General features: G+C 40.8%; 1 protein-coding gene across 9 annotated transcripts in view; it reads right to left on the reverse strand.

The window, feature by feature from the left end:
* The window catches only part of LOC104589141 (hyperosmolality-gated Ca2+ permeable channel 2.1-like), a 126,543-nt gene that overhangs the window by 28,457 nt on the left and 75,546 nt on the right, over positions 1-22,540 (reverse strand). For all 9 annotated transcript variants that reach the window (XM_088888381.1, XM_088888377.1, XM_088888384.1 and 6 more), the window contains one exon: positions 18,530-18,700. In XM_088888381.1, coding sequence (XP_088744507.1) covers positions 18,530-18,700 — 171 coding nt within the window. The remainder of the gene's footprint in view (positions 1-18,529; positions 18,701-22,540) is intronic.

Below are 22,540 nucleotides of genomic sequence, written 5' to 3' on the forward strand. Positions count from 1 at the left end.
GTAGAAACATAGTATCAGAGCATGACAACTTCAGTTCGTGACCTGTTTCAGTTCGTGACAACTTCGGTTCGTGCTTCAGTTCTCTCATTTTCTTCTCTGGGCTGTCAATGGAGAAAAGTGGTTCGTCCCAGGCCTGAAACATCACAGCTCTTCTTTTTTCTGGTGCACAGAACCTCCTTTCCTAAGAAAACAACTTCAGCAGTGAATGGTTGGCTGAAGCTCTCAAACGAAGGTTGGTTATCTCTCCTCTGTGTGCTGTTGGTATTTCTGGGTTGAAAATCTTCAAGAACTTGAGAGGACTGATCAGAACCTAGAGAACTAGGTTGGTTGTTGCCCTGGTTCTTGGAAAAATTCCAAGAACAGGCTGTGTTTACAGTGACCAAATGGTGTAAGGGCTGCTACTGTAGGTGGCCGAATGGTGCAAGGTGTAATGCAATGGTACTAGTTGAGTTTTTGTTGGTCTTGTGGTGCCCTCTTAAAAGTGTTAAAGCAGGTCTGTATTGTGTGTGACAGCTATGGCTGTGTGGTGGTGCTTGTGATGCACAAACTCTGTTGAGTAGTTGTAAGAGAGCTTGCATGTGGTTAGTAAGTGCTGAATTAATGTCGGTGTAGTCTGTTTTTTTGTGAAATCAGTAGTGGTGTGGATAAGAACAAAGGCGTGTGTATCTATCATTGTGTTTAGGGACTGCTGTAGGTTCTGGAACATCAAACTCTTGACAGCAGCACTTAGTTGGTGATTGGGAATTCAGATTAGAGGCAGCATTGAAAGAGTATCATGGCAGCAATGGGAGATGGCTGTAGTGATCAGAAACCTAGTGTGGTGGTTTCCTCTGACTATCTAGGTGTACAGATGACCTCAATTAAACTGAATGGTGAGAACTATGTTCCATGGCCAAGTCGGTGGAAGTTTTTCTCAAGGCAAAGAGAAAAGTGAAGCATGTGAAAGAAGATAAACCACCGGATAACTCTCCAGGATTTGATGATTGGGAACAGGAGGATGCTCAAATCATGACATGGCTATGCCAACTTCATGTTCTTAGATACAGCTGAGGACATATGGGAACATGCCAAGAAGCTGTATTCTGGGCAAGATAATACTACAAGGGTATATCAGCTCTATCAGGAGTACTTTGGTCTGCAACAAGGAAATAAAACCCTAGAAGAGTACTATGCCAGTATGAAGAACCTCAGAAATGAACTCAATGTCTATCATCCTCTCACTCCAGATGTTAAGGTTCAGCAACAACAGAGGGAACAACTAGATGTCACAAGGTTCTTAGTGGGGTTGAAATCAGAGTATGAACCAGTTAGGGCCCAAATATTGGGGGGCTCTACCCTTCCTACACTTGAGGAAGTGTTTGCTCGGCTTCGCAGGATTTCTTTGGGACAGATAGAGAATCCCACACAGTCTGATAGATCAGCTTTTGTGACAGCCAGAGGAGGTGGACGTGGTACGAAAGGGGGAGGACATGCCTCCTGAGGAGGTCGTGGTGGTTCCATATTTGGCCGTGGTGGTGGTCGTGACTCAGGGGGAGGCCATGGCAAAGAAAAAGGCAGCTCTACAAGGAAGTGTACCCACTGTGGCAGGGAAGGACATTCCGTAAATTTCTGTTATGATCTTCATGGCTGCCCTCCCTCTAAATGGGCCAATCATGCTGTTGCTGGAGGGGTTGATGTCAGTGATAATCAACAGGCAGACCTAACTCCTTCCACATCTACATCTGTTTCCGGAAGGGAGATGGTGAGTGTACCGCGTGATGAGTATGAGCGGTTCCTTTAGTCCACTTCACAGCACACTACTGCTACTCTTGCCCACTTAGGTATAGCTTGCCTGTCATCTAAAACCTCTCATTGGATTATTGACTCTGGAGCCTCTGATCACATGACCGGGACTCCAAGTGTGTTCTCTTCTCTCTCTGAAACTTCCACATCTCAAACTGTTACCCTTGCCAATGGTTCCTCCTCTCCCATCTGTGGTGTTAGCAATGTTGACATGGCTTCTCTTTCTTTATCATCTGTTCTATATGTCCCCAAGTTTCCATTCAATCTTATGTCTGTTAGTAAATTAACCAAGACTCTTAACTGCTCTGTTACTTTTTTCCCTTCCTCTTGTGTTTTTCAGGATCTCAGGACGGGGAAGAAGATTGGTGGGGGGCATGAAGCTGGTGGATTGTATTACCTTGACGGTGGTGGACCGTCAGTTGCACTTCAGATTTCACTCACTCCTCTACAGTGGCATTGTCGACTGGGACATCCTTCTCTCAAGGCACTCAAGATATTAGTTCCGTCTTTGAGTCATTTGTCAGTGTTACAATGTGAGTCGTGTCAGTTTGGGAAACATCGTCGTGTTTCCTTCAGTCCTAGAGTTGAAAGTCGTATGTTGAGTCATTTTGCTTTGGTTCATTCAGATGTTTGGGGCCCGATCAAAATAGAGTCTTATAATGGTTACAAGTATTTTGTCACTTTTATTGATGATTGTTCAAGAATGACATGGATTTACTTAATGAAAGAAAGGAGTGAATTATTTTCCATTTTTCAAAAATTCCATGCTGAATTACGTACACAATTTGGTGTTCCAATCAAAGTTCTTCGTTCAGATAATGGTCGTGAATATTTTCTAACTTCCTTTCAACAGTATTTAGAATAGCATGGCATCATTCATCAAACTTCTTGTGCATCCACTCCTCAACAAAATGGGGTGGCTGAACGGAAGAACCGTCATCTCCTTGAAACAGCTCGGTCTATTCTTCATCATATGAGTGTTCCTAAACGGTTTTGGAGTGATGCTGTACTTACTGCGTGTTTCCTCATTAATCGGATGCCCTCCTTTATTCTTCATGGTCGGTCTCCCTTCTCTATCTTGTTCCCCACCTTGTCTCCCTTTCCATTAACACCTCATATCTTTGGCTGTGTGTGCTTTGTTCACAATCTGAGTCCTGGAATAGACAAGTTGGATGCACGCTCCATTAAGTGTGTCTTTCTTGGCTACTCTCGGACTCAAAAAGGGTACAAGTGTTACAATCCCATTACTCGGAAGTGCTGTCTGTCCTGATGTCACATTTTTTGAGTCTGTTCCCTTCTTCTCAGGAATTGAAGCATCTTCGTCTCTACCTTTACTTCCTCTTCCTCTTCCAGTCAGTGATCCTGTTCCAGGTGTTCCTGTTGGAGTTGACTCGTCACCTCATCCAGTGCAAATCCCTACTAAACGACCACCAATTCGGCAAGTGTATACACGTCGAACGACACCGGCCCCTCCTCCAGCTTCTACCTTGTCCGCGGATCCTGTCATTGCTCCTGTTGCTGAACCTTCAGGACTTGACCTACCCATTGCCTTACGGAAAGGTAAACGTAGTTCTACTCTCCATCCCATTTCCAATTTTGTTTCAGTATCTCGCCTTTCCACCTCACATCGCTAGTTTGTTTCACTATTGTCATCTATTTCCATACCTAACAATGTCCAAGAGGCTCTTAGTTCACCTGGGTGGAGGCAGGCAATGGAGGAGGAACTCTCTGCTCTTCAGCATACTCACACGTGGGAGCTCACTACTCTTCCTCCTGGTAAGCATGTTGTGGGTTGTACATGGGTGTATACTGTTAAATACTTGCCAGATGGTAGTGTGGAGCGTCTGAAAGCCAGACTTGTTGCTAAAGGGTATTCACAGTTGTATGGAGTGGACTATATGGAGACCTTCTCTCCAGTGGCTAAGATTAGCTCTGTCCGTGTGTTAATTTCCCTGGCAGTTATGTATGATTGGCCCTTATTACAACTTGACATAAAAAAGGCCTTCCTTCATGGTGACCTTATAGAGGAGGTATATATGGAGCAACCACCTAGGTTTGTTGCTCAGGGGGAGGCTGGTAAGGTGTGCAGACTGAAAAAGGCAATTTATGGGTTGAAACAATCGCCTCGTGCTTGGTTCAGGAAGTTTAGTGAAGTGGTGAAGAATTTTGGAATGAAACAATGCCAGGTTAATCACTCAGTGTTCAGCTATGACTCAAAAGCTGGAAAGATTTTATTAGTGGTCTATGTGGATGATATTGTCATAACTAGCAGTGACAAATTGGGGATCGACAAACTCAAGGTCTTTCTGCAAAATCATTTTCAAACAAAAGACCTTGGGACATTGAAGTATTTCTTGGGTATAGAAGTTGCTAGATCAAGACAAGGTGTAAACCTGTGCCAAAGAAAATATGTACTCGATCTATTGGACGAAACAGGACTGTTAGGTGCAAAACCGGCTGAGACTCCTATGGAACCAAATGTTAAGTTGAGCAGTGATACAGGGGAAATATTTGATGATCCTGGAAGGTATAGACAACTAGTGGGGAAGCTGAACTATTTGACTATCACGGGACCAGACATCTCCTTTGCAGTCAGTGTGGTGAGCCAATTTATGCAGAACCCTCGTATATCTCACTGGGATGCAGTTCTTAGAATTGTAAGATATTTGAAGGGAGCTCCGGGCCGTGGGCTATTGTATAAACCAGGAGGAAAACTTGAAGTAGTTGGGTACACGGATGCAGATTGGGCGGGCTTTGTGTCTGATAGAAGATCTACTACAGGTTACTGCACATTTCTTGGAGGAAATCTTGTGACATGGAAGAGTAAAAAGCAGATGGTTGTGGCTAGAAGCAGTGCTGAAGCCGAGTACAGAGCCATGGCACACACTACATGTGAATTAGTGTGGTTGAGGAATCTCCTACAAGAAATCGGGTTCCACATGGATAAACCTATGAAGTTGTACTGTGACAATCGAGCTGCGCCCCATATCTCATCCAACCCTGTTTTTCATGAGAGAACAAAGCACATAGAGATTGATTGCCACTTTGTGAGGGAGAAGGTTCTTACTGGAGAGATAAGCACAGAACATGTAAGCTCAGGTGATCAGTGGGCAGATTTGTTTACAAAAGCCTTAAGCTCAGGGAGAGTGAACTATATATGTAACAAGCTGGGATTATATGACATATATTCTCCAGCTTGAGGGGGAGTATTAGAGTTAGCCGAATAAGGGTAGATTAGTCAACTCACCTTGGTTAAGTTATGAGCTTATGTGGCAGTCTTATTAGAGGTTCTCTGTCCCATACTTAAGTAGGGGCAGTTTAGTCCTTGTACATTTAATTAGAAGCCTAATCACTATTAAGAGGTCGACTGATAGGGTTTAGCTATCAGGTTCGACAGTTCTTTCATCTTCTTCTTCTTCTCCTCTTTCTTCTTCTCCTTACTGGTTCGGACTACTGTAGCTACAGTAGAAACAGACATCTATGCTCAGCTTGAGGGGGAGTGTAGAGAAGATGGGCCGAATGGCCCATACGCTGTTTATCTTTTTTAATCTTTTATGTTCTTTGCTATAATAGGCCTTAATTTGGGCTTTTATTCTTTCTTATGTTATGTTTTTTATTTTCTGCCCAACTAGGGGTCTCTCTGTAAATTACTAAAGTTTAATTTAATGAAATGGAATTAGGGTTGTAAGAGAGGGGGTTATGTTCGAAAATCTCTCTCTTTGAACCCTAGTTGCCACCACCTTCTTCTTCCTCTTCTCTCTTCTTGAAACTTGATTTCTGCTACTTTCTTTTGATTTTCTGCAACTTTTTAAACAGACCTTTCTTTTCAAAAGGCTATTTTTCTTCTATCTTAATGGATGGTTTCTTTCAATCTCAGGCTAATCATACTTTGTTTATAAGAAGACATGATGATTGGGTCACCATACCAATATTATATGTTAATGATATTGTTGTGACTATGAATGATATCTCTGGAATCTCTCAATTGAAATCCTTGCCTCTGAATTTGAGATAAAGGATCTTGGTGATCTTAAATACTTTTTGGGAATTGAAGTAGCAAGATCAAAGAAAGGTATCTTCATTTTTCAAAGAAAATGTGTTGTTAACTTGCTCTTGAATGTTGGAAAATTGTGGTCTAAGCCAACTGGAACCCCAATTAACCCTAACCTCAAGTTGAATTCCACAAATGGAGATTTTCTTGCAGATAGAGAGGTTAATCACAGACTAGTTGATCGTCTTCTTTACCCATGTTTAACTAGGCTAGATATATCCTATGCAGTTGCTGTAGTTAGTCAATATAAGCATGAGCCCATAACTTCTCACATGCAAGCTATCAATAAGATTATTTCTTATTTGAAGGGATGTCTTGGCAAAGGAATGCTATATTCCAATCACGTGAAGACTGAGGCCTATACAAATGTCGATTCGGCAGGGTCAATGGGTGATAGGAGATCTACCTCTAGCTATTGTGCTTGTACCCTAATCAATGGCAATCTGATATCTTGGAGGAGCAAGAAACAATTTGTTGTTACTTGTTCTAGTGCAGAGGCAGAATACAAGGCAATGGTTCATAGGGTGTCAAAGTTGCTAATGGTTGAGGACCTTGTTAACATAAATGGGAATTCAAGCTAAAACTTTGGTGGGACTTTATTGTGACAATCATGCATCTATAAACATTGCTCATGGTATTATTCATCATGATTGTACAAAACATATTGAAGTGGATAGACATTTCATCCGAGCGAAAATTGATAGTGGAGATATTTGCCTACCTTTTGTAAGATCAGACGATCAACTTGCTGATTGCCTTACTGAAGGAGTTTGCAAGACAAAGTTTGATAGTAACTTAGGCAATCTGGGCATGATAGATATATATTCCCAGCTTAAGGGGGGTGTTGAGAATAAACAATGAGTTGTGAGGGTATTTTGGTATTTTCATTTCTTTTGCATTTGGGTGCCCAGGTAGGGTCAATTTTGTACTTTTCTTTCAGATACAAATGCAATGTTTCTGGTGTGAAAAGTAACTTGACACACCATTCATAACTTTTCACTTCTTCAATTAAGGTGGATTGAAATGAGAAGGACAAGATTTGGTGGACTTATTGCCAAAGACCAAGGCACACTAGGGAGACTTGTTGGGATCTTGTTAGCAATCCATACAAAGAAGCAAGATGTTAAGAAGTTCAACTCAGATATGTGGCCTCTAAGGATTCTTGGTTAGTGACAACTGTTGGTTCGACTGTCTTAATTTGTTTGTTTTATCTTTGTTGTGTCTTAAGACATTAGTTATTGGGCCTAATCTTATTTAGTGTTTTATTTGACTAGGTGTCCCATCACTAATCAGGGGCATTCTAGTCTATTTATGTAACATTATGTAATGCTCTTATATATAATAGATTAGGGCTGGCTGAGAGTGATTTTGCCGCCCTTCTCATATCTTCTCCTTCTTCTTCTTCTTCTCTTCTCATTCGGCAGCCTTATTCCAGCAAACATGGTATCAGAGCTCTAATCTTTTGCCTGGTTACAGCAGCCGCTTCTTCTTCTACTCGCATCTACCTCTCTCTCTTCTTCTTTTCTATCTTGGTTGCTGCAAAGAAACCCTAGGGTTGGTCGTAGAACAAAGCATGACCTACATCTAGGGTTTCCCTTGGTTGTAGGGCCCAAGGGGAGTTAGACCCAGAAGCCGATGCCCTAATAGGCACAGTACAGCAAACTGTAGCCATTCGGCTAAGAGGGATCTGTGTAGAACAGATCTAGGAGGGAGGACTGATCTCTGCAGTCCTAAAACTGTTCGTGGGTGAGGTTATTGCCTGCGATAGCAGTGATTAGCACACAGTAGAAGCCAACACAGCAAGTTGCAGGCTGCGGCAACAGTGATTAGAACACAGCAGAGGGTCGCACAAAAGATTATAGTCTGCGACAGCAGTAATTAGGGCACAGTGCAGCAGTGTAGTACTCGGTGTTTCAGCTCTGTGACAGGTTCTCAGGACTGAGTTTCAGTGTAGCAAGTTCCGTAAGTTTGAAACAGTTCTCTATATATTGTGTTTACAGTCTTGACATTTACATGTAGGAGAAGATGTCTTCCATATCCGGGGAAGTGTCTTCTAGAGATGTTAGGGCTTATGGGAGGTCTCCTAATCTGGAGAATCCAAATCTGCATAGCCTATAGATCACAAATGTGTTGTTGGATGAGTACAACTTCAGAGAATGGTCTGTTTCAGCCATGCTCATCACATCCCGGGAACTCACTGGTTACTTGGACGGGCAGAAGAAGGAACCCGAAGTGGGGAGTGCTGAATATGCAACTTGGCGCAAGGAGAATGCTACAGTTATGTCCTGGCTACTACTTGCTCAATGACTCCAAGGGTAGCTAGGACTGTTCAACATTTCTCCTCTGCTGCCAAGATATGGGAAAAAGTGTCTAAAACCTATGGGCAGAAAAAAAATAAAGCCAGAATTTACAGACTGAATCAAGACATTGCTGCCTTGAGGCAAGGAGATATGAGTGTGGCAACATATTTTGCTACACTAGAAGGACTATGGGAAGAGCTAGATCATCACCTTATTATTGATTGGGAGAATGCCAGAGACAAGGAAAAGCATGGCAAACGGGTTGAAGAGGGTAGAGCATTTAAATTTTTGGCTGGCCTAGATCCGATATATGAGAGCATAAGGTCCCAAATTCTGGGAAGGGATGAAATGCCAGACTTACATCATGTCTACTACCTTGTGAGGAATGAAGAGGTGAGAAGAAAAGAGATGCAGGTTGATACTCAAACTAAACTAGCTAAACAGTCTGTGGAACATTCGGCCCTAATCTCTACAAATCAAAAAGGGAACAGGTACTCGGACAAGAGACATCTGAAGTGCACCCACTGTGGAGGAGAAAGGCATGAGAAAGAGAAATATTGGGTTCTCTATCCGCATCTGAAGCCAGCTGCATTGAGGAAAGATAAGAAGCATCAGAAAGGTTAACCTGCGAGTAGGAATCTGGCTGCGAGTCACAGTGATGAGGGTTCAAAACACTCATCCATAGTTTCTTCCTCTTCCATGGGACAGACTACTAATTCCCCTAGAATCGGGTCCTTGGTTTTTACTGCCGATGAGGTAGACGTACTTAGCCGGGCCCTAGCCCGTCTAAGGACCAATTCTCTTGCTTCCACCTCCCTTGCCAGATCAGGTATTGTCTCTGCCTTTTGTGCAACTAGTACTATTGATTCTGCCTCTTGGATTACTGATTTTGGTGCAACTGACCACATGACACACATGTCTTCTCTATTTTCTTCCTATCATCTAATGTCTGGCCAAGATAAGATGAGGGTTGCTGATGGTTCTCTCTCTACCATTTCTAGGAAAGGAGTGGTTGACCTAAGCAAGGACCTCTCACTCAAATCTGTCTTGCATGTTCCCAATCTTTCTTCAAATCTCTTATCTGTTTCAAAGCTTACCAAAAATCTGAATTGTAGCATACTTTTTTCCTACTCATTGTGTCTTTCGGGACAGATTGACGAAGAGAACGATTGGGAGCGGTCATGAGTGTGGAGGTCTCTACTACCTTGATGCAAACATCAGTTCAGCCTTACAAACATCTGCTACTAGTAGTCGGTCCAATGTGGAGTCAATAGCTAGGTTACATCTGTGGCATGCTAGGTTAGGTCATTTACTGTTTTCATCATTGGAAGTGTTGTTTCCAGACTTGTTCAAAGGTGTTTCAAGTAAAGAGTTAGTCTGTGAAGTCTATCAACTATCAAAGCAATGTAGAACTGTTTATTCAACTTCTAGTAATGAAATTCAAGCTTCTTTTGACTTAGTCCACTCTGATGTTTGGGGCCCCTCTCCCATTATTTCTGTTGATGGCTTTCGATACTTTATCAGTTTTATTGATCACTATTCTCGATGCACATGGTTCTACTTATTAAAAGCACGAGATGAAGTGCCGCGGGTAATCATGACATTTTGCAAAATGATTGAAACACAATTTGGCAAGAAAATCAAACAATTCAGGTCAGATAATGCTGCTGAATATTTTGAAAGGTCCCTGAATCTATTTATGGAGGATGCTGGAATGATTCATCAGTCATCTTGTGCTAGTACTCCCCAACAGAATGGGGTTGCTGAACGCAAGAATAGACACCTATTGGAGACTGCTCGAGCCTTACTATTTCAGCACAAAGTTCCAAAAAACTATTGGTCTCAAGCAATCCTTACTACATCATATCTGATAAATCGAATGCCATCCAAGGTATTGGGGATGAAAACTCCTTTCTCTGTTCTTTGCCCTCACCTTCCTGACTTTTCTCTTCCACCGAGAGTCTTTGGTTGTGTTTGCTTTGTACATGTCAAGGATCAATAGAAGACCAAATTGGATCCTAGGGCTACGAAGGGAATCTTTTTGGGGTACTCCCCTACTCAGAAGGGGTACAAGTGTTATGATCCAGTCACCAAGAAAAAATATGTCACAAAGGATGTGGTATTCTTTGAGTCTCAATCCTATTTTCATTCTTCCCAGAATCCTCTTCAGGGGGAGACTAGTGGGATGGAAGAGGATCCTTCTGTTCCCTCCTTCTTTGTGCCTCTCTCTACCTCTAGCCTTCCATCTTCTCCTCCTGATCCACCTAGTTGTGGTATTCCGGGTGATTCTAGTGAGGCTCCCATTGTTCCAGCTACTACTAGTGATGTTGCAAATGTTACTGAAGACTCCAGCAGGCAGCAAAGAGATATCAGAATCACCTACAACAGAAGGAAGAAGGGTCCTCTAACTCATGACAACAACCAATTGGACTCGGATCAACCTGTCTCAAAATCCTATCAATTCCTCTGACTTGGATCTTCCTATTGCCCTTCGTAAGTCTACCCGTTCTTGTACTATCAGACACCCAATTGCTGATTTTGTATCTTACTCACAATTGTCTCCACGTTATTGTTCTTTTGTGTATGCTCTCTCTTCTGTGCATGTCCCTACTAGGTATTCAGAGGCAGTATCTGACCCAAAATGGAAAGAGGCTATGGACGAAGAAATGAAGGCCTTAATGAAAGCAGGGACTTGGGAAATCTACCAGAAGGGAAAGGCACTGTTGGATGCAAGTGGGTGTTCACTGTGAAGCATAGGGAGGATGGGTCCACTGAAAGGTATAAGGCTAAACTGGTAGCAAAAGGGTTTACTCAAAAAGAAGGGATCGACTACAAAGAAACCTTTGCTCCAGTAGCAAAACTCAACACAATCCGAGTTCTATTATCATTAGCTGCAAATTTCTCATGGGAGCTACATTAGTTGGACGTAAAGAATGCTTTCTTAAATGGCGACCTACATGAAGAGGTATTCATGGATCCTCCACCAGGTTATGGGTTTGGCAAGAAGGTATGTAGATTGAGAAAAGCTCTATACGGTCTTAAGCAGTCCCCTTGTGCTTGGTTTGAGAAGCTATGTGGGGCCATGAAGAAAGGGGGTTACACTCAAAGTGGGGCAGATCATACCCTGTTTATAAGGAAGAGAAATGGCAAACTTACAACACTTATTGTCTATGTGGATGATATGGTAATTACAAGGGATGATCAGGAAGAGATTAAAAGACTAAAGGAGGTCTTGGCTGCTGAATTTGAGATCAAAGACCTAGGCCAACTGAGATACTTTCTTGGGATTGAAGTTGCTAGATCCAAAGAGGGCATCTATATATGTCAGCGGAAATACATCCTTGATCTTCTACAAGAGACGGGCATGATGGGGTGTAGACTAGCAGATATTCCAATAGAACAGAACCATGGTCTACAGGAGTCTATAGGAGAGGACTACCTTGATAAGGAAAGATACCAAAAGCTGGTGGGGAAGTTGATTTACCTGTCCCTCACTCGCCCTGACATTGCTTATGCTGTACATGTTGTCAGTCAGTTCATGCACACTCCTAAAATCCCTCACATGAAAGTTGTGGAAAGGATCCTTAGATATTTGAAGTCTTGCCCGGGGAAAGGAATTCTATTCAGAAAAAACAATAAAATTGAAGTTGAAGGATATACTGATGCAGATTGGGCTGGCTCTGTTGGGGACAGGAAGTCTACTTCCGGGTACTGCACCTTTGTTGGAGGAAATTTAGTTACATGGAGGAGTAAAAAACAGAATGTGGTGGCTAGATCTAGTGCAGAGGCTCAATATCGAGCTATGGCTCAAGGTGTTGCTGAACTTCTATGGCTTAAGATCCTTCTTGGTAAACTTGGAATAAAGATCGAGTGCCCTCTCAGGTTTTACTGTGACAACAAGGCTGCCATCAACATTAAAAATAACCCAGTGCAACATGATAGAACGAAACATATTGAGATAGATCGTCACTTTGTCAGAGAAAGAATCGTCTCAGGAGTACTCTGCATTCCTTATACTTCCTCCGAGATGCAGATTGTAGATGTTCTAACTAAAGGGCTAGCTACAGTGAAATTCTTGGACTTACTTGGCAAGCTAAACATGATAGACATCCATGCTTAGTTTGAGGGGGAGTGTTGGTTCGGCTGTCTTAATTTGTTTGTTTTATCTTTGTTGTGTCTTAAGACATTAGTTATTGGGCCTAATCTTATTTAGTGTTTTATTTGACTAGGTGTCCCATCACTAATCAGGGGCATTCTAGTCTATTTATGTAACATTATGTAATGCTCTTATATATAATAGATTAGGGCTGGCTGAGAGTGATTTTGCCGCCCTTCTCATATCTTCTCCTTCTTCTTCTTCTTCTCTTCTCATTCGGCAGCCTTATTCCAGCAAACATGGTATCAGAGCTCTAATCTTTTGCCTGGTTACAGCAGCCGCTTCTTCTTCTACTCGCATCTACCTCTCTCTCTTCTTCTTTTCTATCTTGGTTGCTGCAAAGAAACCCTAGGGTTGGTCGTAGAACAAAGCATGACCTACATCTAGGGTTTCCCTTGGTTGTAGGGCCCAAGGGGAGTTAGACCCAGAAGCCGATGCCCTAATAGGCACAGTACAGCAAACTGTAGCCATTCGGCTAAGAGGGATCTGTGTAGAACAGATCTAGGAGGGAGGACTGATCTCTGCAGTCCTAAAACTGTTCGTGGGTGAGGTTATTGCCTGCGATAGCAGTGATTAGCACACAGTAGAAGCCAACACAGCAAGTTGCAGGCTGCGGCAACAGTGATTAGAACACAGCAGAGGGTCGCACAAAAGATTATAGTCTGCGACAGCAGTAATTAGGGCACAGTGCAGCAGTGTAGTACTCGGTGTTTCAGCTCTGTGACAGGTTCTCAGGACTGAGTTTCAGTGTAGCAAGTTCCGTAAGTTTGAAACAGTTCTCTATATATTGTGTTTACAGTCTTGACATTTACATGTAGGAGAAGATGTCTTCCATATCCGGGGAAGTGTCTTCTAGAGATGTTAGGGCTTATGGGAGGTCTCCTAATCTGGAGAATCCAAATCTGCATAGCCTATAGATCACAAATGTGTTGTTGGATGAGTACAACTTCAGAGAATGGTCTGTTTCAGCCATGCTCATCACATCCCGGGAACTCACTGGTTACTTGGACGGGCAGAAGAAGGAACCCGAAGTGGGGAGTGCTGAATATGCAACTTGGCGCAAGGAGAATGCTACAGTTATGTCCTGGCTACTACTTGCTCAATGACTCCAAGGGTAGCTAGGACTGTTCAACATTTCTCCTCTGCTGCCAAGATATGGGAAAAAGTGTCTAAAACCTATGGGCAGAAAAAAAATAAAGCCAGAATTTACAGACTGAATCAAGACATTGCTGCCTTGAGGCAAGGAGATATGAGTGTGGCAACATATTTTGCTACACTAGAAGGACTATGGGAAGAGCTAGATCATCACCTTATTATTGATTGGGAGAATGCCAGAGACAAGGAAAAGCATGGCAAACGGGTTGAAGAGGGTAGAGCATTTAAATTTTTGGCTGGCCTAGATCCGATATATGAGAGCATAAGGTCCCAAATTCTGGGAAGGGATGAAATGCCAGACTTACATCATGTCTACTACCTTGTGAGGAATGAAGAGGTGAGAAGAAAAGAGATGCAGGTTGATACTCAAACTAAACTAGCTAAACAGTCTGTGGAACATTCGGCCCTAATCTCTACAAATCAAAAAGGGAACAGGTACTCGGACAAGAGACATCTGAAGTGCACCCACTGTGGAGGAGAAAGGCATGAGAAAGAGAAATAACAAGATAATAACAAGATAAGATAAGATAAGATAAAGCTGAAATAAACTAAAAACTAACATAACTAATTGCTGTCATACGAACATAGTGTGGACCACACTAGTGGGGTCCACATCAGTGTTCTCTACACTCCCCCTCAAGTTGGGAATAGATATTTGTCATTCCTAACTTGTATAGGTCAGCCTCTAACTTCTTTCTTGAAACAGCCTTGGTGAGAAGATCTGCAAACTGCATGTCGGAGGTGATGTACGGAAGACTTACTTCTTGATATGTGACCCTTTCTCTGATAAAACGCCGATCCACTTCAATATGCTTAGTTCTGTCATGTTGTACCGGATTATGGGCTATATTAATGGCAGCCTGATTATCACAGTATAACATTAAGGGTTTTTCATAAGCAATACCCAACTCCTCAAATAGTGACCTCAACCATAGAATCTCAGCCACACCATTTGCCATGGACCTATATTCAGCTTCAGCACTGGAATGAGAAACAACATTTTGTTTCTTACTTCTCCAAGAGACCAGATGACCTCCTACAAAAGCACAACATCCAGAGGTAAACCTTTTGTCATCAACACACCTAGCACAATCAACATCTGTGTAAACTTCTATCTTCATGTGATCATTATTCTTGAATAGTATTCCTCTGCCTAGACACCTCTTCAAATATGCCAATATCCTCTCAACTACAAGTAGGTGAGTAGTTCTAGGAGAGTGCATATACTGACTAACAACACTGACTGCATAGTTGATGTCTGGTCATTACACCCCTCTTCACTTAATGGGACAGGTAAAGGAACTTCTGATTAGTTAATCCCAACCTCACTACTCTCCCCCTAAGGAGAAACCCTTGGGTAATAGGGTACATCCTCAAAGAAAGTGACATCCATAGAGACAAATCTCCTCCCAGAAGTGGGTTCATAGCAACAATATTCCTTTTGAGTTTGTGCATAACCAAGGAAAATACATTTTGAGGCCTTATGATCAAATTTGGAACGATGAGGGCCAAGAATTTGAACAAAGCAAGTACAACCAAAGGTTTTAAGGGGAACGGTAAACAACTCTTTATCAGGATATAAAAGGGTAAATGGAGGTTTCATGTCAAGAACCCGTGAAGGAATTCAATTAATGAGATATACTGTTGTAAGAATAGCATCCCCCCAGAAACGTATAGGCACATTGGAGGTAAACATAATGCTTTTGGCCACCTCCAATATGTGTCTATTCTTTCTTTCAACAACCCCATTCTGCTGTGGTGTACGAGGACGGGTACTCTAATGGATAATCACATGGTCAAGCAAATAAGAGGCTAATGGGTTTGCAAAATATTCTTTCGTATTATTGGATCTAAAAATTTTGATTTTGACCCCAAACTGGGTTAAAATCATTTGATGAAAGATCCGGGTCAATGCTGGAACCTCATCTCAAGAACGCATAAGGTAGACCCAAGAAAAACGAGTATAATCATCAACAAACAACAAGAAATATTTGTACCCCCCATGGTAGTGATATGATAAGGTCCCCAAACATCAGTATACACAATTTCAAAGGGAATATTGCTTCTGCTATTACTCAATGAATAGGTTGTCCTACAGTGTTTTTCAAGCTCACAACTCTCACATTTCAAACTAGGCATCTGGATAGATTCAAATAAACTAGGAAACAAACTCTTCAAAGCCCGAAAATATAAATGACCCATCCTATTATGCCAAAGCATAACCTGACCAACAGACTGAGAAACAAAAAACCTCTTAGTTTCACTATCTTCCCAATGAGAACTCCCTCTAAGTAGATAGATTCCATTTGTCTCATGGCCTGTCCCAATCACCTTCCTTGTCTCCAGATCCTGAAAAACACATCATTCAGGGAAAAAGGTTATTGAACAAGTCTGGTTTTTTGTAATGCTACTAACTGAAAGCAAGTTAGTACTAAGTTTAAGAACATGCAAAACCGAAGATAAGGAAATGGCATTAGATAACTTGATGTCTCCCTTGCCAGAAATAGGAACAAGGGAACCATCAGCAATAGACACTTTGTCTTTGCCGGAAGATAAATGATAGGTAGTAAGCAGTGATGGCAAGCCAGTCATATGGTCAGATGCTCCTGAGTCTATTACCCAAAAATGTTCTGAATTACCTGGAGCTGAAGCATGGTAAGCTGAGGCCAATTACCTGATGATGGCTGAGGTGATGGAACTGAATTACCAACTTCACTTTCCAGTCGTGTCAGAGCAGCTTGGACAGCAGCTAGGGTGTCTAAAGGAGTGCCTCTTGAGGCCGATGAGGTTGTACTATCAGTGTCAACAACCATATTAGCATTCCCCTTTTTGTTTCTAAGTTTTGCTGGAACTAAATGTGGATGCAACTTCCAACAAGTGTATTTAGTGTGTTTAGGTTTCTTGCAATGTTCACATACTAGGTCCTTCTTAGCTTCCTTCTTCATATCCCTTTCCTTATCACCCCCAGACTTGGGTCTAACTGCTGCAGCGCTGATTCGCAAGGCTGTTGCTGTAACATAACTTTTCTCCTAGTCTCTTCACTGTACACTAGGGAATAGGCTTGGGATAGAGTTACACTGTTTCTTGTCAACAACTGCTGTCTCACAATATCATATTTAGAATTCAGACCAGCCAGGAACTCAAACACTCTATTAGTTTCAACTTTCTTTCTGTAAGTTTGTGCATCCTTGTGACTTTCCCATTCAATTGTTTCAAGGTGGTCAATTTCATGCCGCAGGGATTTCAAGGTTGAAAAATAAACAGAGACCTGTTTCTCTCCTTGCTTGAGATTTTTAACCTCACATTTCAGCTCATAAGCCCTAGCAACATTAATGGGTGATCCATTTGACTTGGATGGTTAAATTTCTTACCTACCACTTGAACAAAAGAATGGTTTTGTTTTTAGGTCAGTTTTTAAAAGAAAAAATATGGGTTTTATATTGTTAAAAGTATCAAATATAAATCTAATTAGCAGAATTTGTTGGTGATAATATAAGATGATTATACACATGGATTATTCTTGAAATGCATGGTAGAGGTTTGGACTCCACTTCAAGCACAACTTTTTAATTCATTTATATGAACTTTGACCCATGTACACATGAGGGAGAGGACATTTTGATTTTGATTTTGAAAATAAATAAAAAAATAAAATTATTCAAGAAAATGGGAAGAAGGTACAAGAGAGATGATGAGACATCACCCAGCCCCAATGCACTAGAAAAAAAAACCCAAAAATGAAAGAATAAAAACTCTCCCGCCAAGCCCTAATAACCAGCAGCAAAAACAAGCACCTACTCCCGCAACAAGGAACATAATAAAAAATTAAAAAATTTGAACTCAACTTCATGATTACCAACCCATCTAAGCAAGTCCAATCCCCAATTATAATTAAGATCTAGTTCCCTCTTTCTTTCAAAACTTACTACGGGATCACCCCATCCTTGAGGAGAGAGGCTTCATTACCTCTCTTCAAACTTTTCTTTGTTTTCACCTTCTTTACTAGTCCCAATCCAAATAATCTCCCCTTAAATCTGGCGAACACCTTTAAAACTGGAACTATTCTTTGCAAATTCTGTCTTCTCAACCTTCTTACTGCAGTAGGAACCTTTTCAACAACTTGTAATTCCTTTTGCTCAGAGGCTATCCATTCTATCTCCATAACAGCATTTTTTTCAAACAGATGATCTGCCTCCTCAGGCTTTCTATCACTAATGTGAATCTTCCCAAGCGTAATCCTTCTCTCATTATCACCATTTATACTTGCACAGGGGATCCCATTCTCTCCACCCGCCTGAAAATCTTTTTTAGTATTCTCCTGAAAACATGTGTCTTCTTCCATTTCTCTAAAGGTCTTTCTTGCAAATTCTTCACCCCCTAAAAAGAACAAACCTAAGATTTTACTTCTATGTCCACCACCATTTCCAAATCAATAGATTTTGCTACTTCATGGGTCCCATCGATCATAACTTCATCTTTACTTGAATCCCCCTTTTTATATTCTTCCTCCTCCATCTATTTATCTTTATTAACTTCAATCCACCTTTCAGTTCAATAAACCCTCTTTCTTTCATATAACTTCAATCCACCTTACCACCTGAGAGTCTGCCTTCTTAACTTCCTTCCCCTTCTTTTCCAACCCAACTCTCACCTCCATCCCCCCATAATTCTTTTCATAGAACCTTTGCCCCTCCGTTGTCCCTATATCAAATAAATTTACTGTGCCAGTCTCCTTCAATACTTCTTGTATCTTTCCTCCCTATCCCCTCTGTATTTTCCAACTTCTGCTTCATCGAGCTCTCTCCTCCACCTTCTTTTTCTATCTTCAACACTTCCTCTACAATTGTAGTAGAGGCCGCTAAGAAAAGTTAACCTAGCTTCTTGGATGCTAAAACAAAAGGTAAGTTCTATGACCTAGGTCATCGAAATCTGTTTCAGAATACAAGTCAACAAGAAAAAGCACTTTTAAGTTGGAATTAGAAAAATTCTTTGACAATCATCAGTGAAGCACTTTATCATAGAAATGTATAAATAATGAATAATATAATAAAACTAGAACATTCAAATGGCATGTGAAGTCGTCACCTTTTCTCTTATACCCAAACCAACATCGCCAAGGATCTCCACAACATGCCTGAGTTCATTTGGTAGTATGTGGAGAGAATTTGCCGTTGCTCTTCTTATACCTTTAAGACAATTCTGGTCAAAAGATGCTGAACTACGGTGTGCAAGAACCTTATGCATCTCTGCATCATTCTGAAAATAGAAAATGTCAGACAACATCACTAACATGTTAGATTGCCAAAAAAAAGGATCTTATACATGCACATGAAAGACAAGAAGGGTTAGCCCCAGAAATGTCATTATCACCATCATCTTCTATCCCTTCTCCCAACTATAAAGTATTGGTACATGGATCATTTTCCACCATTCTGTTATTTTGCCCATAGAATTTAAGTAGGACAGACAAATTGGAGGAATGCATCCAAAGACTTAATGTGATAGATGAATACCACTTAGATCAGAAGGAAAATTCTATAAAACAGTTATAAGGTGAGCTATGCCTTATGGAAAAGTGTTGTGCAGTCAAGAAACAACATTCCCGAAAAAATGAATGTGGTAGAAATGTATTTTTTGAAGGAACCTAAGAATAGCTCCAATAGGTGATAAAAAGAGAGGAAGTAGACTACGATGGTTTAGTCACATGCATGGAGAACCACCTACAGGCTACAACACCTGTAAGATGAAGTGATATGTTACAAGATGAAGGGGCTAGAAGGGCTATAGGCAGACCAAAAAGGAACACGAGTTAAAAGTAGTAAGGAACATGTGTTAAACAGAACAGGATGGAAAAACAGGATTCATGTATCCAATTCCATATAGTTGGAATAAGGCTTAGATGATGATGATGATGATGACAGAAAATGGCAATTCAAGATAAATGGTAAAAATTATTTAAATATTTATGAATTTGATAAAAAGACAGCTCTTGATAGAACACATTGCAGGGTAGGACTTGGCCAACCACAAATACAACTGCTTAGCATGTCCCCAAATTTCTTTTGCAATATCAAAGAATATCATGTTCAAACTTGAAAAAATGGTGGTAACCACTGTCAATCAGTAATAAGGCAGCAACCAGAAATAAAATAAAAGAAGAAGGAGAACAAAGAGGAAGAGAGAGAAAGGAGAAGACTGAGAGAAGAGAACTAGGTTAAAACTGATTAGAGAATAGTTTAGAAGTCACTAATCCTCTAAACCAGTCGGCCCCCTACTTATATTAGTGTAAATAAAAGATATTTACAAAAATACCCCTGTTTATGATAAATTCTGGACAGGAGTAGCCTTAATAAAAGAAAGGAAATACTAAACTATCCTACTACCCCAAATACAAGAAATGCATTCCCCTCAACACTCCCCCTCAAGCTGGTGTGTACATGTCATCATAGTTGTCAAGGCAGGCACCTAGTCTACAAGGCACCCTTGGAGGCTCGCCTCGCCCAGTCGCCAAGTAGTTTTGTGCATTATGTTATAAAATACTTTTATATTTTTAATTTTTTGACATTATAATTATAAAATAGGCATTATTAAACTAGAATAGTCATTTTATGTGTTTATGTACTAATTTCTTTTTATTATTTTCTTATTTGTTAGGGTTTAATCAACACAAACATTGCTAACTGCTGTATTGAACCCATGGTTCAAAGTATCAATACACCTCTGTGTATCGGCAGAGGTGTATCAGTACTTATAAGTTATAACAATACTCCCCCTATTTTTTTTATTTGTTTGGTTTTCAATTCATTTTTAAATATATATATATATATTATTTTAAAAAATGGGTTCCTGAAAACACCTATAAACATGTGTATTGGGGCACCAAAGATACAATACAATACTGTGGGGTGTATCGTATCAAAGTTTTGATACTTGTGTGAATCCTCAAAGATTTCAGAACCTGAACCAATAAGCAAGGGAAGAACTTAAAATTTTGTCTAATCAACACATTTTCTTCTTACAGATCTTCTTCTTCTTCCACCTTTTCTTTTCTTCTTTTCCTATAACAAAAGTAGGGGTTCAGCCCCTATACTTTTTGAATTTTCTTTCTTTGTTCCTTTTCTTCTCATAGAATGTTTATTTTCTAAACTTAAAATATGAAATCTATACTTCTCTTATGAAAATTATGGATAATTATTAAGGAAAGATGGTTATGGAACCTAGGGAACTACCCTAGGATATATGGTTTTACTTGAAAAAAAAAAAAAAATCCGTCGCCTAGGCGACTAGGCGACAAGGTGCCCCCCTGTCACCTAGCCTTGCCTTGGTGCCATAAAGACTATGTATGTCATATAGACCCAGCTTGCTAGTAATGAAATCAATACGAGGTCAGCATAAAACTTTAGTCCACAAATCAGCCAACTAGTCTCCAGTTTTCGCAAAAGGGGTGTTGATATCACCACTTTGAACCTTCTCTCTAACAAAATGGCAATCCACCTCTATATGCTTTGTCCTCTCATGAAAAACAGGGTTTTAGGCAATATGGATTGCTGCTTGATTATCACAATGTCAATGCATGGACAGTTTAACAGGTATCCCAATTTCATGAAGAAGACTTTTAAGCCACACCAACTCACTAGTTGTTTGACTCATAGTCCTATACTTAGCTTCAGCACTTGACTTCGCAGCAACATTTTGTTTCTTGCTTTTCCAAGAGATTAAGTTTCCACCTAGGAAAGTACAATACCCTGTCGTTGATCTCCTATCAGTCAATGATCCAGCCTAGTGTGCACCTATAAAGCCTGATATAGTCAAGTGACCATTATCTCTGTAAACAATTCCCATACCAGGTGAACCCTTGAGATATCTTATGATTCTAAATACTGCTTCAAGGTGAGGAACACAGGGGGAACTCATGAACTGACTTACCACACCAACAACAAAATAAATGTCCAGACAAGTAATAGTCAAATAGTTTAGCTTCCCAACCAGTCTCCTATATTGTCCAAGATCTTCAACTAGCTCCCCCTAATCTGATGCAAGTTTAGTGTTTGGATCCATTGGTGTAGCCATTGGTTTACACCCCAACATATCTGTCTCCTCAAGTAAATCCAACGTATGCTTGCATTGTGACAACGGAATTTCTGTGATAGACCTCATGGCTTCTATTCCAAGGAAATAATGCAGTTTACTTTGGTCTTTGCTATGAAATTTGTCCTATAAAAACAATTTCAGCTTACTAATACCTTGTGAATCACTTCCTATAATCACAATATCATCTACATAAACAACAAGAATAATAATACCAGCTTCAGAGGTCTTGCAAAACACAAAATAGTCAGACTAACACCTAAGGAGACCAAATTCAACAACTGCCACACTGAATTTCCCAAACCAAGCACGAGGTGATTGTTTAAGACCATATAAGGCTTTCTTCAACCTACACACCATTCCTTGATACTCCCCCTAAGCAACAAACCCAGGTGGTTGCTCCATGTAAACTTCTCCCACCAAATCACCATGTAGGAAAGCATTTTTAACATCCATCTGAAGGAGAAGCCAATGGTTAATAGCAGCTAAAGAAATGATAACATGTACTAAAGTAATCTTAGTAACTGGAGAGAATGTTTCATCAAAATCAACACCGTATGTTTGAGTAAATCCCTTTGCAACTAGTTGAGCTTTAAGCCTTTCAACTGTACCATTAGGTTGGAATTTCACTGCATACACCCACCGACATCCAATAGGCTTCTTACCAAAAGGAAGGGGAACTAAGTCCCAAGTACCATTTTGATGTAGTGCTAGCATTTCTTCTTCCATAGCTGTCCTCCACCCAAGATCAAATAAGGCTTCTTGCAAGGACTTAGGTAGAGAAACCGTAGAAAGAGAGGTAACAAATGCATGGGCTGAGGGGGACGAGAACTTATAAGAAACAAAATGGCTAATAGGGTGTAGATTGCATGAACGTTTACCCTTCCGGAGAGCAATGGGAACATCTAAATGTAAAGGTGGCTTAGTAATGGGAGGACTCTCTATAGTAACGGATGTGGTAGCGGGACCACCAAGACCTATAGATGGTAAAGCAGGCAATATAGAAGC

Source organism: Nelumbo nucifera, chromosome 5 (genome assembly GCF_055504915.1).
Source record: "Nelumbo nucifera cultivar China Antique chromosome 5, China Antique-T2T, whole genome shotgun sequence".
NCBI lineage: Eukaryota > Viridiplantae > Streptophyta > Magnoliopsida > Proteales > Nelumbonaceae > Nelumbo > Nelumbo nucifera.